The following is a 16695-nucleotide window of genomic DNA, read 5'->3' as shown; positions in this document are numbered from 1 at the left end:
ATCATAATGTTCAAAAGGTGCATTTTTATGTAGTGAATTGTACAATAATATAAAGAATGCAATAAAGATTTTTTTACATTGTGCAAAACATTCAAAAGCATAAAAACTGTGATTTTGAAAAAGTAGCTAATACTGAGAAAAAACGCTTTAGTATTTCATTTTTTAAAGTCTTAATTAGTTTGAGACAGCTGACCAGTTGCAAGTTTGTAACATTAAAATGCACATTCATTTGTTAAATTACAAGTACAAATAAAAGTAAAGCTTGTCCTAGTGTTAATTGAACATATACATAGAATCCCTCAGAAACATTTAAATATACATTACCTTCATTTACATATAAAATGCATAGCTATAGCTATAAAGAACAAGAACCCACAAACCATCATATAATGATCCCAGTCCTAATAGCACAAAGTGTTGCATGCAGTTGAGTTAAAGTTGAATGATGGTTGAGTTCAGGATTTCAGGTACGTGTTTCGATTTAGATGACTTGGAGAGGTCTCGCTGTGACAAGAAAATGACAAATTAAGAGATTTTTAACTCGTACATATGTTCTGAACATTGATATGCAAAATAGTTATTCAAAATTTATACATGTGATATCTACAACCTAGAAAACAATACCAAATACACAATGCCATCTTATGATACATCTCAGAATACAAAATAATGAATTGGCCATTTAGTATATGAAGCCACAGCAAATAAAAACGATTACAAAAGTCAGAGGCAATGTAAATATATTAAACACAATTTGACAATATTGTATAGATGCAACATGAGATACAATTTAGCAAATATTAATTGAACAGTGTAAAGTCAGCAAGTCATTATTACAAAACAAACCCCTTCAGGGTAATTACTAGACTCTGTCAGAGACCTAATGACCCAGTCAGGGTTTATTTTTCAATAATCTGACTGCACATTATCCCTTACATACTTTATGAAAGAGGCATTAATTGTTTTACACAGTACAAAATACCGTTTGAACAGTGTTAGCCAAACAAATGTTGTTAAGTGGTGCATTGTTTTAAACCATGCAGTTGCAAAATTTAGGCTGTTTGGAAATACATCTCAAACAAACCTTGATTATATGGATTCAGACTTGACAGCTTCCTTAAGAAACAAGGTTTTCTTTTATTAGTGTAACATTATGCCAGTAACACCAATATTTATATAGGCATTTATACAACTCATATCCTTAAAACACATTTAAGTTCAAGCTCTTGCTCTCTTTGACCAGACTGTGAATTACTGATAAAGAAGATAAGGAGTTTACCTGAAATTCTGAATAGGTGCTTGCAACAGAGTTAATGCTGAAGTTACGCTGTGGACTAGCTGGTACCTTCGTCATCCCAGCCACGCCACCGGTTAGATGACAGATATTTTCCTTATTGCGTTCTAGCAAACCTTTATGAGGAGGTTTGCCATGGCCTGGTGTCCTCACCACGTTACCCTGCTTTGAAAGAAGGCACATAACTTAAGGGAAGAGGAAACATAATATTAAAACAGTCAATAATCAGTAAATGATTGTGTAAATTAGTTAATTAAAAGCTTGAGGGCAATAGTTTTGTTATTGACATGCACTGACCTTGCTTGCAGATATCGGAGGGCGAGATAAAGGAGAATGACAGACGGTACCACCAAAGACAGATCGGATAGTGCTGTTAGAAGTGCCAGTACTGGAGGTAGCGTTTAGCTGAGGAAAAGTCAAAGAGTTAAAGGTGCCCTAAATGAAAAATTTAAGTATCCTTGTGAAATAGTGAAATAATAGAGTTCAGTACATGGATATCATCAGTCTCAAACACCATTGCCTCCTACTTCTTATGTAAATCTTGTGCATAAAAACCAAACCCCAGAGAAATAAGTGATACTCAACATAACGCCAACTGTGACGCAATTAAGAGGATCATTAATATGTACGCCCCCAACATTTGCATATCTGAACATGTTCATCTCAGCCGGAACTGTGCAGCCAAATCATTAGGTAAACAAGCATCATGTGAGGATAGCAAAAATGGCAGCTCATGGACACAAATGTTCCAGGCTGTGCAGGGGATGTGAGGACTTTTCATACCCTTACCACAGATAAAAAATTTCAGTCATGGTTGATGTTTATTATAATAGGATACCACAACAATTTAATTTAAAATCGTTCGTTTGCTTGGCCCATTTCAACGCAGACAGTTAAAAGCGTTAAAGTGTTCATGCTTGCATTTGCCAGATTTCAGTCATTTAAAATCCCCCAATCAGAGCTTTTCTGTGAAAAGAACACGTATACTATCTGGTGTTTCACCTAGACATATGCAATCTGGCAACCATATGCACACGAGCTCTCTCTCGCACACACGCAGATGATCTGGAAACACCAATAAACAAGTAGGCTGCATTTTATCAATCTCCATTTGATATGTTCTGCTTAAATTGTCATTCAGTCGGTCTTCTGTCAGGACAAGCCGCTTCACTGAACAACTGAACTTATGTGAGCTGCTGAAATAAGCCAATCAGAGCCGAGCTTAACATTAATATTCATGACTCTTCCAAATAAGGCAAAACCAGAGCATTACATCCTAGGGACAATTTATAGGGTTGTAAATGGACCTGTAAAACTGTATCTGGACAATTTTTGCCCTTAAATAAGCCACATGCCCTCTCTGTAGATATCAGAGAACAATTTAAAATATTTTTTTAACTCATTCTAGGGCACCTTTAATACTGCCAAGCATTCGTTTGAAATGTAAAGTGCGTTACGTGATGTGTTTTAGTTAAAGTCAGTATGAACACTCATTTTTCAGTATATGTTTTCTGTTGCAATATTTTTTTCACTCTGAAAAAACACATTACAAGTAAAGTGGGCTGTGAACTAGGTTTCACTGAAATATGCTGTTTTCATCAGGAAATAATTTCCCATTGTACTTGCCTTTCGAGCTTTGCAGGGTGTTGTGCTACCCAGAAATCTTCGTTTAGTCGGTGTCCGGACCACAGTGCCATAGACCATGTCCTCCTCTGTCTGCTTGCTTTTCTTTAGTTGCTGCAAGACAGTTCTTTTATTACTAAAATCTGCAACTAAATCTCTTCTCATAGGTTTCAACTGGTCATTCCCTAGTAATATACAATCTATTAATACAAAGGACAATGTAGATTTTTGTTGATGCCGATTCACAACTCTAGATTACATGTACATTCTTATGCCCAGTAATATGAAGTACATACCCGCTCCTGCTTTTCCCGCTCCTTCTCATGCCGGTACGACTCCCACTGATCAGTAACAAACTGCATGAACTTCTGACCATTCACCAGGAACTCTCGGTTCTGTTCTTGTTCCCACTGTTCAATCTCAGCTTTCAGTTTCTTCTCAAGCTAAAAATGAGAGACTGTTACTAAGCTTATAATGTAAATGTACACTACTGGTCAAAGATTTGGATATTGCACAAAAAAAAGAACCATGATTTTGAAAGACCGCTATGCTTCCCAAGGCTTGATTTATTTGATCAAAATACAGCAAAAACAGGATAAAATTATAAAATATAATTATAATTTAAAATAGCAGTTTTTTGTTTTAATATATCCTAAAATGTAATGTATTCCTGTAAAGGCAAAGCTGAATTTTCAGCATCATTCCTCCAGTCTTCAGTGTCACATGATCCTTAGGAAATCATTATAATATCATGATTTGCTGCTCAAGAAACATTTCTTATTATCAATGTTAAAAACAACTGTTCTGCTTAATATTTTGTGGAAACTACGAAACATATTTTCATGATTATTTAATGAAAGGAAAGTTTAAAAGAACTGCATTTAATTGAAATAGAAGTCTTTGTAACAATGTAAAACGTATAAATTACTTGTTGTAACGTATAAAACGTATAAAAACCCTTGCTGAATAAAATAATTAATTTATTTACAAAAATAACTTACTGACTCCAAACTTTTTAATGGTAGTATATATTTATACACATACATGCCATAATTACCTTGGGGAGACCTTTGACCAGATCAGCCCGTTGTTTCTCCTCCTTTAGAAGGTTTCCTCCTCTGTTGGTGAATCTGGATGGATCTTTGGCTTTCTCCTATAACATAACGTGCAGTGTTAGTTTAATGCAAAACATTTGACTAAGATTTTCAGACAGTTTAACTTACTTCAAGCTCTAAGAAAAGTGTCCAGCTCTCCTCCCATCTGTGAACACCTTCAAAGAGTTCTTTATGATCCTCGTAATACTGTTTTAGTCGCACATTTTCTGCATCATGTAAGCTCAGGAGTTCCTCACTAAACTCATCTGATAGAAAAGGCAACCTTTAAATCTTTATATTTTTTGAAAAAACAGGCAGATTTTGAACAGTCAACAGTGCAATTTAGAAAATTACAACTCACCATCATAATAGGGCACAAAAGCTTGCCGCTGGTCAGCACTATAAAAGCACTTATCCCAGAACACCGCAATCTCCTTCCGAATGGCCTCGATAACATTCTGCATATTTTTAAGCTTCAGTTCTTCAAGACGTTTGACCTCGGCTTGTAACTGACAGCAGAGAACATACAAATTTTATCTTCTGAGTTCAATACAATGGTTAGCTATTTAAAGTCCTTAATTAATGCAGCACTGTATAACTGAAGTAAGGAAAAAGAAAAGCAGAAATCAAAAGGTTACTAACAGCTTCCATATTCCTTTTCTTTGACCGGGTCATGTGTTCAGAAACTGCTTCACGCTCTTCTTGTGGAACCTGCAATCTTTCCCACAGTTCCTGGATCTTCTCCCGATAAGAGCCACAGACACATTCATTCTCAGCCTTTCTGCTCTCCAACTAAAATATAAAAATAATGGATTATACAATTGTTAATGCTTAAGTTTATAGTTTGCCAGACTGAGCTGTGTTTGCCAGTGTTGTACCTGGTGAAGAAGGACTTTGAGTGAATCAATGTTTTCTTTAGACAGGCAAAAACTCTCCTCATCTTCACATACAACATCCTTTTCAAAACTAGTCTCGGGCAACTGATCCAGATCATCCATGCAAAGTATTATCTTCTTCTTCAAAGTGACAAATTCATTATGTCTCCGCTCCTTGAAAGATTAAAAAAAAAACTGTACATCAAACTGAACACAATAATTTCATAAATCACTAAGACATTTATAAAAGTCTAGTGTTTAAAAGGACTTATTGTCATACTTTCTCAGCAGTGAGACAGGAGATGTGTTGACGGAAATTCTCCAGTTGTTCCAGAGAAGGAACAGAACTGGCAGAGATGGAAAACGGCTGTGAGCAGAGAAGGTCACAGAGGTCCTGATCCTGCTCGTTTAAGGCTTTGAGTGCTTGCATTCTCTGATTTTTCTCTTTTAACATCACATCAACATGGGTCCGGAGGTCTTTTTCCTGCTGGAGCATAGTGCTACTCTTCTTTTCCTAAAATAATTAGGAAGAAAAGGAAAAAAAAATGTTAAAGACATTTGTGTTTCTGTGTTCTGTAGATACCTTAGAAAATCAAAATTGTTGTGGCTTTCAGTCCATGTCTAGCTATGAAGTCATCTACACTAGCACTCGGTTGGCATCATAAATATTGCCTTTGTAAGCATTAATTTGATCAAATAAAAAAAAAAAACAGTAATATTATTAAAATTAAAGATTTTATGGCAAAGCTAAATTTTGATGTCTTCAGTGTCACATGATCCTTAATCATCCAATTAATTAATCATTAATCATTCCAATATTCTGATTTGGAAAAAACATGTATTATTATCTAAATTAATATTTTTGTGGAAAGAATGATCAGCATGGTAAGTCGGATTTAGTTTTTTAAGAAATTAATACTTTTATTAAGCAGGGATGCATTAAAATTAAAATTGAAATTCATTTTCTATTTCAAATAATTACTGTTCTTTTGAATTTTCTATTCATCAAAGAATTCATAAAAATGTATCACTGTTTCCACAACTGTTTTGAACATTGATATTGCATTTTACCATATTTTACTGTTTTACTGTATTTTTGATCAAATACATGCAGCAGGATGTAGCCTAGAAATCTAGACGTTCCCTAGCGGCAGCAAATCTAATCTGCCTGCGAATGTTTAATCTATCAACAAGCTCTATTTCACCTTTGTTGCTCTGGTTGGTTGTAGCGCTATCCTATCGCGTGCAGAGGGAGTTTGAAAGACAATCGTTTATCCCGCCCCTCGGATTGAGCCCTGTCTATGGTGAGTTTCCAGACCAAACATCTTGATGTGGGTCTGGCTTGTCAGGCTAAGCAGTATAAACTTTCTTTAAAAAAAATAATAATAACTTTTTACTGGTAGTGTCATATGCTACTCCTAAAATAACCTAGTAGGTTTTGTCCCTCAAACTTCCCCTTTCAATAGGAAATACATGAACACAAGACTTCTGAATCTGGTCAGGCAATGCCATGAGATCTTTGAGGTTAACATTGGTTCATATAAAGATTGTATTCAGATTAAATACTTGCCTGAAAGGGGGGAAGCTGCAGTTCCAAGCACAATTTACTCAACTCTTGGTGACATTTATCAATACTGGTCATCAGACGTTTCCGCAGACTCTCTTCCTCAGCAATCATCATGTCCAGAAGACCCTAAAGTATGTTTTGTTAGTTTACCACTGAAACATATTTCATAGGATGTTGGACAAGTACACTCAACACTCACTTTGATATGATTCTTAACCACATTTGTTCTTTCTAACCGCTGATCCTCAGGGATGCCAATTTCCTCCCAGATGTCCTTCAGATGGCAGAGAGCTTTATTCAGACATGCCACTGATTCAGCAGCAATCACCTCACTAAATTATGGAGAGAAGGAACATAAAATGAATTGTTGATAAACATCCATCTACTCATTGACAAGTATGTAACGTTACTGTGATCCACCAGTGATGACATTCATTAATAACATTATTAGAATTTATTACATTATTAATACGTTATATATTTATAGGTCACAAGTCTTTCATTATGCGCATTAATGCGGTTACAAAATGTTATAAAACGTTTTCATATATCGTCATATATTTATTCTAATGAACATGAACTAACTGTTACTGCTCTTGCTGTATTGAGCTTTAACGTAAGTTAACGTTATATACAATGTTTGCTAATGACTAGAGACCCACCCATATGAGCTAAAGTGAAATGTGCTCAAAACACCTGCTAACGTTATCTGTGACAAAAGCTGTAAAGTTGCTGCGTGAATCTCAGGAGTCAAATATGAGTCAAATATGATCATCATGTGATGATCGAGTGTTTGCAATGCCAATGCCATCTTCAAAACAAGCTTCTGCTCAAACTTCATATTGATCACATTAAGTTATACAAATTCTGTTTCCGTATTCTTAATCGTAGATAAACAAAATGATAACAAAATGAGTATGATATCAGTAAACATACTCACCTCTTCCTCATCCTAGAACACCAATGCAAGGCTTTTCGCTTGCTTATTTGTATTTTATAAAGGAATATTAGACTGGACAGTCCTCTCACTCGTACGCTTAACCGTTCCTGTCTGATTCAAAATATGCGTCAAAATAGCGCCGCTCGTCTGATTGGCTGGTTAGAGCAGAGATGTGCAATGTGCGCATGCGTGAAGATGTATCAAACAGACGGCTTGTTCCACAATGACCTCACCTCAGGAACATTTTCAAATGACCACTCCTGATTTTTCACCCCATGAATACTCTTTAGCAACTCACGATATAAAATGTTAATCAGTTGTCCAATTTACCATTTATTCCGTTATCGTATACGAAATGTTGTATATCGTATAAGGCACTATTTTCATGTCATTTCTATATTCGTTTTCAGTTTAATTATACACCGACATTTTGTGTTTTTGTTTTTCATGTTTGGATGTAACGTTAAATAATTCATAATATTTATTACATATCTGTCTCACAACAAAACTTATCCATATATGAGAAGTGTGCTAATTATATTATGATAAAAAGTTACATTGTTGACCATTTTGCCTACACCAGTCATATGTTTGCCCTTTTGAAAAAAATAAGTTTCCACTTTGATTTAAAACAGGGTCACTTCACTATGTACTCAATAACAACTATCTGGAGATAAAAGACTCACCAGACACCAGTAACTGTTTATTGTTCAGTCTAAATCAGTTATTACAGTTCTTGCCACAGTATGAACAACGTTTTAAAAACAAAAAATTATAAAGTGCAAATTTGTATCCTATTTTTGCCACTTCTCCATTCATAAATCAAGATGCCAGGACAATTAAAAGATTAGTTCACTCAAAATGTCAATTCTGTCATCACTTATTCGCCTTTTTTCTGTGACACATAAAATAACAGTTTGAGGTAACACTTTAGAATAATGGTCCATTATTAATAGATAACTATGCAGGAAGTAAGGCAGGACTAAGTAGCTGTACATTAACACTTCAGCTACTACTATTAACTAATATAGAAACAAGCTAAACTAATCAGTAAGTAATATTGAATTCAGGACTAAGATAGATCCTTATTAGGTAATTAATAGTTACTGAATGAGACTGGCATCACTAATAGGTAAAAAGGAAAAATTATAAAGAATTACTAATTAATTACTAAGCACTACATTAACATGTCTGAGATGTGAGAAAGTCTTTTTTTTTATTCCCAATGTGGTCATAAAATGCATCACCAATAACTTTAGTGTTACCTAGTCATATGCAGAAACTTCTAGTGATCTGGACCATTATGTTAAAGTGGAAAACATTGTTAGATTACTAGTAGGTCTTAAAAATTGTCCTTTGTTACTCTGAATAAAGTAATACAATGCATCACTAATTACTCAAGTACCCAATAACTCTTCAATGACTACTGGTGATTACGACCATTATTTTAAAGTGAAAAACCATATTTCCACTTTAAAATAATGGTCCAGATCACTAGTAGCTCCTGCATAATGACTAGGTAACACAAGTAATTAGTGATTCATTTAATGACTGTATTCAGAGTAAAGAATATGATTAATTACATGTCAGACACAAAATAATGTGATAATTGGTCAGTTAGTTAATAGTTATTAATGCGGCTAATCTCAGACATTAATTATTGATTACTTAATAAGGAACTATCTCCTAAATTTGATGTTACTTACTGATCAGTTCAGCTTGTTTCTATATTAGTTAATAGTAGTAGCTGAAGTGTTAATGTAGTGCTACTTATAAGTCCTGCATTACTTCCTGCATAGTTATCTATTAATAACAGACCATCATTCTAAAGTGTTACCCAGTTTGATTGTCCATACAATGAAAATCAATGGCAACTAAAGCATTTTGGTTACGTTACGTTACGTTACGTTACGTTACGTTACGTTACGTTATGTAGAAAAGGGAAGTCATCCAGGTTTGGCACAACATGATAGTGAGTAAATGACAGTTTTCCTTTTTGGGTGAACTATCCCTTTAAGATTGAACACATTTTGTTGTCATCCCCTCCAACATTACATTTGTTAAATGAGATATATCGATGACCAGGATGATAAGTACACATTTTGTCCTTTTTGCTGTCCTAGGATTGGTCAAAAAGTGTCCTCTTGTGGAATGTTGTCACAGACTCAAGGGTGGTTATCCAGTAATGATTCCAGAAGCCGCGCACTGTTTGTGATGGCTGTAGTGACCACTATGAATCTGCAACCTTTCAAATGGACAATTCTATATTAATCAAATATCCAATTTGTTTGTTTACTTATTAATATATGTATTTATATACAATATATTAATACTTATATATTAGAAGCATGCTAATATATTAACTTGTATATAATATTACTTACAATACTAATAAGTAACTATAAAACAAAGAAATACATTCTGGAATATTTCACCTCTTTCCTTGCCAAGGAACCGGAGTGCAGAGATCTCAGAGAAGGTGCAACCACCAAGGAACATCACTAGAACGATCCTATGAGCGTCAGTTTTGTTCCTGGTTTCTGAAATACTACTGCCACCTGAAACAAAAACAGGGAAAAGAGGGATGAAAGGGAGGCTTGATGGGATCAAAAAAGTCAAATAATTTACTTATAAATTATTTTATAAGAAACCTTGCATTATATTAACATAGTCAAAATTAAATGTTCAAACCTGTTACAGCAAATTCCTGTCCATTTAACATGCGGGTGACCTCCTCCAGACCTGTCCAACCATCTCTCTCCAACACCTGCGGGGAGCAAAGGCCAGAAGCAAATACTGTAAAATATTGTTCAGCGAGAGAAAGAGAAAAGTAATGGCTAACCAGTCAAAGGCTTTTTGGAAAGCTAACCTGTTCGATAAGTTTGCAGCTCAGAGGTATATAAGCGCCACTAAAAATATATGCCATGTCTCGAGGAACACGAAGATCATATTCCTCCCCAGACTTTGGTACCTGTACATCGGATGATTATGATAATTTTATACACGTTTTTATTTATTTTTGTAGTAATTTTTAGTCTTTAAAAAAACTGTACATATTTGCTAACCAGAGCAAGTTTTTTACTCAGAGCTCGAAAATTGCTCTTCTTAGCCAGTGAGGAGAAAGCATCTGTCAGCTTCCCTGGAAAGAAAACATAAGTAACTACCCAGTGCATGTATGTGCACATCATAGTCAGTGTAATAAATATGAGTGAGGGAGACTGCACTTGTCAAGATTCTCACCTGCCGTCCTGTCATTGACAAGTTTCCCTACTTTACTCTCCATGACTGTCAGTGTTTCTCCAGCTTGCTGTTCTTCCAGTAGACCCAGCTGCTTCAGGTTTGAAAACGTCAGCAGGTGTTCTATACCATAACTCTGAACAAAATACAACATATAGTAAAAACAAATAGAACAATCTCACAAAAACATATTCAGTAATTTCAGATGATTCACTTAAACACTTACTTTTGAAGGGTTATGTAAATAACCATAACATACCTGAAGGTACTGAGCTTTAAGAGATCGATAATCTTTGGACAGAAGGCCTGTCGGACAGTTAAATGCAATATTTAACAGAAATAGTTTAAATAAAAAACTTGAGCCATAGAACTTGCATACAAGAGTAAATCAGTCTCACCATTCTCTGTGATGGACAACAGGCAAAGGAGTCTAAGACTGTCAATCATTGAGACCTGATGGACAGAGTTTTCTCATTCTTTAAATCAAGCATCTTTATTATTGTAGAGCGATTATACCAGTGTCTTCTAAAAAATAATAAGTCTTTATTTTTTATACCTGTCTGTTGATATGTTCTTCAATGCAGGTGATACATTCACGGATCTCGAAACCTTCAAGTAAAGCTGGATTTGTAAAAAGGAGCAGAAATGGGTGAGGTTACAGTGTCATGGTGTAGATTTCATGTAGAAATCCTATAGTATGATCTCAAATTTATCAAGACAACTTACAGTGTTCAGTCTTCAACAATTCCTGGAAATCTTGCTTTGTTTTCTTCTTCATCATGGATTCACTTGCACCAATATCTAGTGGAAGAACACAGAAAGCATTTTCTTTTATTTATTACTAAGAAACTCTTCTCTACTAACTAACAAGATTTGCTCTAATAATGAGGCCGGAGCAAACTTTGATAAAAATGCAGTAAAAACTGTTTCTATTTTATTATCATCTATTCCTGAGATGGAATACATGACCTTCATTTTCAGCATCATTACGTCAGTCTTCAGTGTCACGTGATCTTCAGGAATCATTCTATTCTGTACCTCTTTGTTCAATAGCATTGTATTAGTTCGATAGTGCATTTCTTTATTTTCCCACTAGGGGTCAGTATCTCCTTTAGTGTTTTTGCGGGGTTCTACACACATTGTGAGAAAATAGAGAAGGGGTGCCACCATAGACAGTAAAAGAAATGGACAGAGCGATCCCATTGACTTCAACGGCTGAAAATGAGGCCAGTCAGAGGCACTCACTTCCTGATGGCTGAGCGAACCGCGCAGGCTCAGACTGAGCTTGACGACGTAGATGTGACGTGAGTCTTCTGTCTGACAGCTGTAGGTCTTCTAGTAGTTGTGGAAAGTGAAATATGAATCAAGTTGTTTAAATATTTTCTCCCGTTGCTTTTGGCTCACTATCGGCTTCTCCCCATTCTTCTCCTTTGACTTTATCAGACTTTATGTTTCCACGTCCCCCCGACTGCCTCATAGACAGTTAAAGATTGCTTCTGAGCGTTTCCTCAGGTCTATACGGTAATTTCTCAACTGTGCGACAGAGTCGTGTTGGTTGTGACGCAATCGTTAGCCTATTTTTACAAAACAGCTTCAACGGGACGATAGTGTAAGATACAAGGTAACGGAGCCTTTTATGCATTGTCGTGTTTCTTTAGAAATAAATAATGGACAAATTGAGTCTTTAAACGCCTCTGATGTAAAGTTATTCACTGTCAAAGTGACTCAAAAATGAATGGGAGTCAATGGGATGCTAACAGCAGGTGATGGCTTGGTTAGCAATGGCCGCCCCTATGGGTAGAACGCTTTCCGAGTGGAAGATTACCCCCTTGGGTGCCACACCTTTTCTTACTGCGTGTTTAGCTCGCTGCATAGGCTGAGTAGCCACACACTCAACCGAGGGCAGAAGACATTCTAATGGGCTGATTTGCTCTTTAAAAAACATTTCTTATTATTATTATCAATGTTAAAAACAGTCATGCATTTTTGCCAATGTTTTGTCACATATTTTATTCAGAAAATTATAAACAATTTAATGCATCCTCGCTGAAATTAGTATTAATTTCTATCTCACCTAAACCTTTGAGCAGTAGTGTGTACAAAACTTACGAAGACTGAGAAGGCGATGTTCCTGTTTCAGGCCTTTCAGTTCATCTGCAACGAACGCCTTCATCTGCTGGATGTCCATCCCACGCCGTTTCTGTTACCAATTCACACACATTTTTGATAATTGTCACACTGAGAATATGCTAAAAGGTATCCCGATGTCTTTGTACAATGTAAAAATGTACACTATTGTGCTTTGAAATACATGCCATCTGCAGTAGACACTTACATCATATGCTGTCTGAAGATTTTTGGCCTTCTGACTTAAAAAGCCAAACACATTAGAGAAATGCTCATTCCTTATTTCATTGAACACCTGATTAATTAAAACAAACATGATCAGTTTTTTCTTTAAAACAGCTGTTTCTAACCACTGTCAGTTTAATCATTCTATGTCATTCTTACTTTATCTTGAGAGTTAAGCATCACTTTGATACTCTTGTCAGAGGAAGTGACATCAGGCCCAAACTCCACACTGCCTAGTAACAAAATCAAAATTGACGTGACAAAAGATGAACTTGAAGATGTCAGCTTTTTTTTCATTAAACATGTTTTGAGCAACAACACAGGACCGTCCCTGCAATAAAAACAATGGTTACTTACCACATTTTATTCTGAAAATGTCATCTACTAATCCCTCATAAACAACTTGAGAGCAGAGAGGAGTAACAAAATCCACATCTAAAACAAAAACAGAGACCAGGCTATAAAATGATGCAAGCTCAGTTTCCAAAAACTGTACGAGTACATCAAAAGAGTTTGTATGTATTTTTATTTTAAATAACTGACCTCTGTCAATAAGAAAGACTTTTGCAAATTCAGGTTGCCTTGTTCTCTGTTCCCCCTCCTCCATCAGTTCCCTCCAGGATTCATACACCATCTACATAAAGAAACATATGACATGAAAGACTGCCTTGATTTTCATCCAACAAAATCTCTTAATTTATGAAGTTGAGGGTTTTGTCGCAAATCCTCACCTTGGCACATCTACCAATCCCATAAATCTTTGTGAAGGAACCATAGACTGACTGTAAAAGATGAAGGGCACTTCCTCCAGTGGTCACCCAACGCTGGTCTCCCTCCTGACAAATCACATAATTATCACTCATCAAAAATTACACTGCTGGTTCAACATTTAGGTTAATTATTATTATTTATAAAAGAAATTAGTACATTTATTCAGCTAGGACACAGAATATTAAAATAATTTCAAGTGACAGTGAAGACATTTAAAATGTTACAAAATATGATTACAAGATCGATTTCAAATGTATACTCTCCTATTCCTTCATTTTCTATTCCTAGAGTTTTCTATAAAGAATCCGCACAGCACTAAAATAATTAATAATAAAAGTTTCTTGAGCAACAAATCAGCATATTAGAATGATTTCTGTAGGATCACGTGACAATGAAGACTGGAGTAATAATGCTGAAATTTTTAAAAAATTTACATTTTTAATATATTAAACTAGAAAATAGTTACTTTAAATTAATATTTTAAAAAGACAAAAATAAAAATAATCTGACTGACCCAAAACATTCTAATGGTAGTGACGTATATCAATAATATTCCTTCAAGAATAATTTTAAGCTACTATCAGGAATACTTGTAATGCCTACTAGAAATCTCAAAACAGGTAAAAATCGCACTAAAACTAAGCAAATATTACAAATCGAAAGCATTTCTTAGCTCTAATGATATGTTACATAGCATCCATAACAGTATTACCAGAAAGTTATCTCTGAAGAATTCAGGCAGCTCTAAACTCAGGATATCATCATCCAGAGGAAGAATGTAGAAATTCCACTCATCTGTAGTAACATCTGAGAAAGAACGTCATAGTTAATGTCTGTATAAGGAGATGCATCAACAAGTTTAGAACTATTAAAAACATTTAACCCACCTCCATAGACTCCCTGCTCTTCCAAAACTGTCTCGCATGCATAAAACTGTAAAGTTTCATGACAACATTACAATCAGACAACAAAATATAATATTTGCATATTTTAACAAAATTATGATCACTAATTACCTTTTGTGGAGTAAATATGATCTTATATCTTCTTAATCTTCCAGACGTCTTATCTGAATTTACTAACTCTGTAAACATATTTAAACCAAACTATCAAACTATACTTCCTCCAGCTTTTTTTCCACCTAGATTATATATCAATATGTAACAGCAAACAGTGCTAACCTGAAATCCATTTCACAGTTTGTATTCGAGGGCGTATCAGGAAGCACAGCCTTACAAAAAAAAAATGAATATGTATATTTTAGAGAAAAATTAATGTATATAACCAAAACTTGTTTTTATTTTTTAAGAACTGAAGGACTTTACTGAAGGTACTTACTGGTCTGAAGTGCTGACAATTGGCTTGAGCTCAACTTTGTACAACTTGTCGACTTCATGTTGCTAAAAGGCGAAATCAAGCATAGACTTGTTAGAGTTATTAGGGTCTGACTACATTTGTATATCAATAATATTTCAAGAAGGTATAAACTGCTAATCGTTTAGAAAGACAGTGCCAAAACGTTCACCCAAAAATTCTTACATAATACCTTCAAGATTGTGACATTTGCTATTCGATCAAGAGGGCTCATTAAATCTGCATCAATAAATAAATCCTTCTTCCCTGGCAACTGCAAAACATACAATAGAATTATAAAATGAAAAGTACTGCTTTGCATGTAAAGAAACGGTGGGTGGACATGTCACCTGTTCCAGCAGGAAGATGAGCTGGTCTCTGGCCAGTCTTTTGAGCAGAGAGAAATCAGGCAACTCAGGGGCATCTCTCCTCTCTGTCTGTGCCATATGGAACTATCCACGGCTGGTTAAACCTGGAAAACATTGCTGGATAACATTAATGTCACTCAGATATGTGGTGGCTGCATGTGCAGAATGACAAATATCACTCGGCAGTGCATCTGCTAAATACATTTTGCAGCTGGTTTTCATCCAGCAGCTCAAACTGTCGGAACGTCCAGCCCCACATCCCACATTAGCCACAATAATTAATGCAGTTATCCAAATTCGTTTAATTAGCATGTACACAAAAGGCTGAATTCGTATAATACCTCGTCCACCTTTTTCCGGAAGTGGTTTTCTATCTGATGACGCTTAGTGAAAGTCCAATTCATTTCCGCGAATCGATTCTTTCGAACAGCAAACCCAATTCAGTGAGTCATTTGCTCATCCCGTGGTCTTCATTGCAACGGCCACAAAGGGGCCTATGCACAAAACTAGGATACGGAATTAAGCCGGGATATTTTGTTGATCCTGGCTCAACAAGTTATCCGCTAATATAGTATCTTTCGTTATCGTTATCGTTCTTGGTGTGTGTCTGTGCCTTGGGTACGTTTACACCACAGCCGTGTTCTAAATTTTGCATACAGATGACAAGATCACCAAGATATCACGGCTTAATCCCTTATCCTAGTTTTGTGCCATAGACCCTTGATTGCCACCATGCAGTGTCATTACGTGTTAAAACTTTAAAATAAAAACATAATTTAAAAAAAAAATAACTACGCTTTTCGATTAGTATCTTAGTAAATTTGTTGTAATTTCATTAGTTGTTTTTACAATAAAAAATACTAATCCATCACTTGACTAAAAATGTGTTGCATGCGTCATTAATGTCGTTCCACGCCCGTAAGACCTCCGTTCATCTTCAGAACACAGTTTAAGATATTTTATATTTAGTCCGACAGCGTATCAGGCACACTGCATGTGTGGAATGACATTAAATGAGTCAATGACATAAATTTCATTTTTGGGTGAACTAACCCTTTAATAAAACTGTATTTTCAGTTTCTGCAAATGGCTATTAAAAAAACTTATATTTTGATCAACCTGACAACTCTTTGGTACACAAACAAATAATCAAACTTGAATGATGATCCAAGAATCTGTTTTACACAGGTGAACTGATTCATTGAAAAGATCCGACTCAAT

At 35.4% G+C, this 16695-nt stretch overlaps 2 protein-coding genes across 4 annotated transcripts; both read right to left on the bottom strand.

Moving 5' to 3' along the window:
• On the bottom strand, positions 1-7519 carry prc1b (protein regulator of cytokinesis 1b). 2 transcript variants are annotated; one of them, XM_067449762.1, is made up of 14 exons: positions 7394-7519; positions 6653-6785; positions 6457-6579; positions 5167-5400; positions 4890-5060; positions 4654-4803; positions 4373-4520; positions 4141-4277; positions 3975-4070; positions 3214-3360; positions 2921-3031; positions 1592-1699; positions 1280-1459; positions 1-504 (listed from the first exon to the last, which is right to left on the bottom strand). In XM_067449762.1, the coding sequence occupies exons 1-14, from the start codon at positions 7402-7404 to the stop codon at positions 433-435; spliced, it is 1821 nt and encodes a 606-aa protein (XP_067305863.1). In that variant the 5' UTR covers positions 7405-7519; the 3' UTR covers positions 1-432. The 2 variants fall into 2 exon arrangements, with proteins under 2 accessions (XP_067305863.1, XP_067305869.1); XM_067449768.1 differs by having other exon boundaries at positions 2-504; positions 1280-1456.
• A 564-nt stretch (positions 7520-8083) lies between these two features.
• vps33b (VPS33B late endosome and lysosome associated) lies at positions 8084-15944 on the bottom strand. 2 transcript variants are annotated; one of them, XM_067449744.1, is made up of 24 exons: positions 15816-15944; positions 15457-15578; positions 15300-15380; positions 15092-15153; positions 14935-14984; positions 14770-14837; positions 14641-14686; positions 14466-14560; positions 13714-13818; positions 13526-13616; positions 13340-13417; positions 13142-13215; positions 12966-13052; positions 12740-12830; positions 11357-11431; positions 11187-11251; positions 11029-11083; positions 10890-10936; positions 10634-10766; positions 10459-10532; positions 10263-10364; positions 10085-10160; positions 9829-9951; positions 8084-9638 (listed from the first exon to the last, which is right to left on the bottom strand). In XM_067449744.1, exons 2-24 carry the CDS (start codon positions 15550-15552, stop codon positions 9559-9561), a joined length of 1854 nt encoding a protein of 617 aa, XP_067305845.1. In that variant the 5' UTR covers positions 15553-15578; positions 15816-15944; the 3' UTR covers positions 8084-9558. The 2 variants fall into 2 exon arrangements, with proteins under 2 accessions (XP_067305845.1, XP_067305851.1); XM_067449750.1 differs by lacking the exon at positions 15816-15944 and adding an exon at positions 15677-15801.
• Positions 15945-16695: the final 751 nt, after the last annotated feature.

Source organism: Pseudorasbora parva, chromosome 1 (genome assembly GCF_024679245.1).
Source record: "Pseudorasbora parva isolate DD20220531a chromosome 1, ASM2467924v1, whole genome shotgun sequence".
In the NCBI taxonomy this organism is placed as follows: domain Eukaryota; kingdom Metazoa; phylum Chordata; class Actinopteri; order Cypriniformes; family Gobionidae; genus Pseudorasbora; species Pseudorasbora parva.
This window is presented reverse-complemented; position numbering and strand designations above follow the sequence as displayed.

Coding starts and splice junctions, on each gene's coding strand:
- prc1b (XM_067449762.1), bottom strand. Junction 5,061..5,166: donor CCTGTCTCACTGCTGAGAAA/GTATGACAATAA, acceptor TAATCTTTCAAG/GAGCGGAGACATAATGAATT. Junction 4,278..4,372: donor TTTTGTGCCCTATTATGATG/GTGAGTTGTAAT, acceptor CTTTTCTATCAG/ATGAGTTTAGTGAGGAACTC.
- vps33b (XM_067449744.1), bottom strand. CDS start 15,552: ATGGCACAGACAGAGAGGAGAGATGCCCCTGAGTTGCCTGATTTCTCT. Junction 14,687..14,769: donor TCATATTTACTCCACAAAAG/GTAATTAGTGAT, acceptor GAAACTTTACAG/TTTTATGCATGCGAGACAGT. Junction 13,617..13,713: donor GGATTGGTAGATGTGCCAAG/GTGAGGATTTGC, acceptor TTCTTTATGTAG/ATGGTGTATGAATCCTGGAG.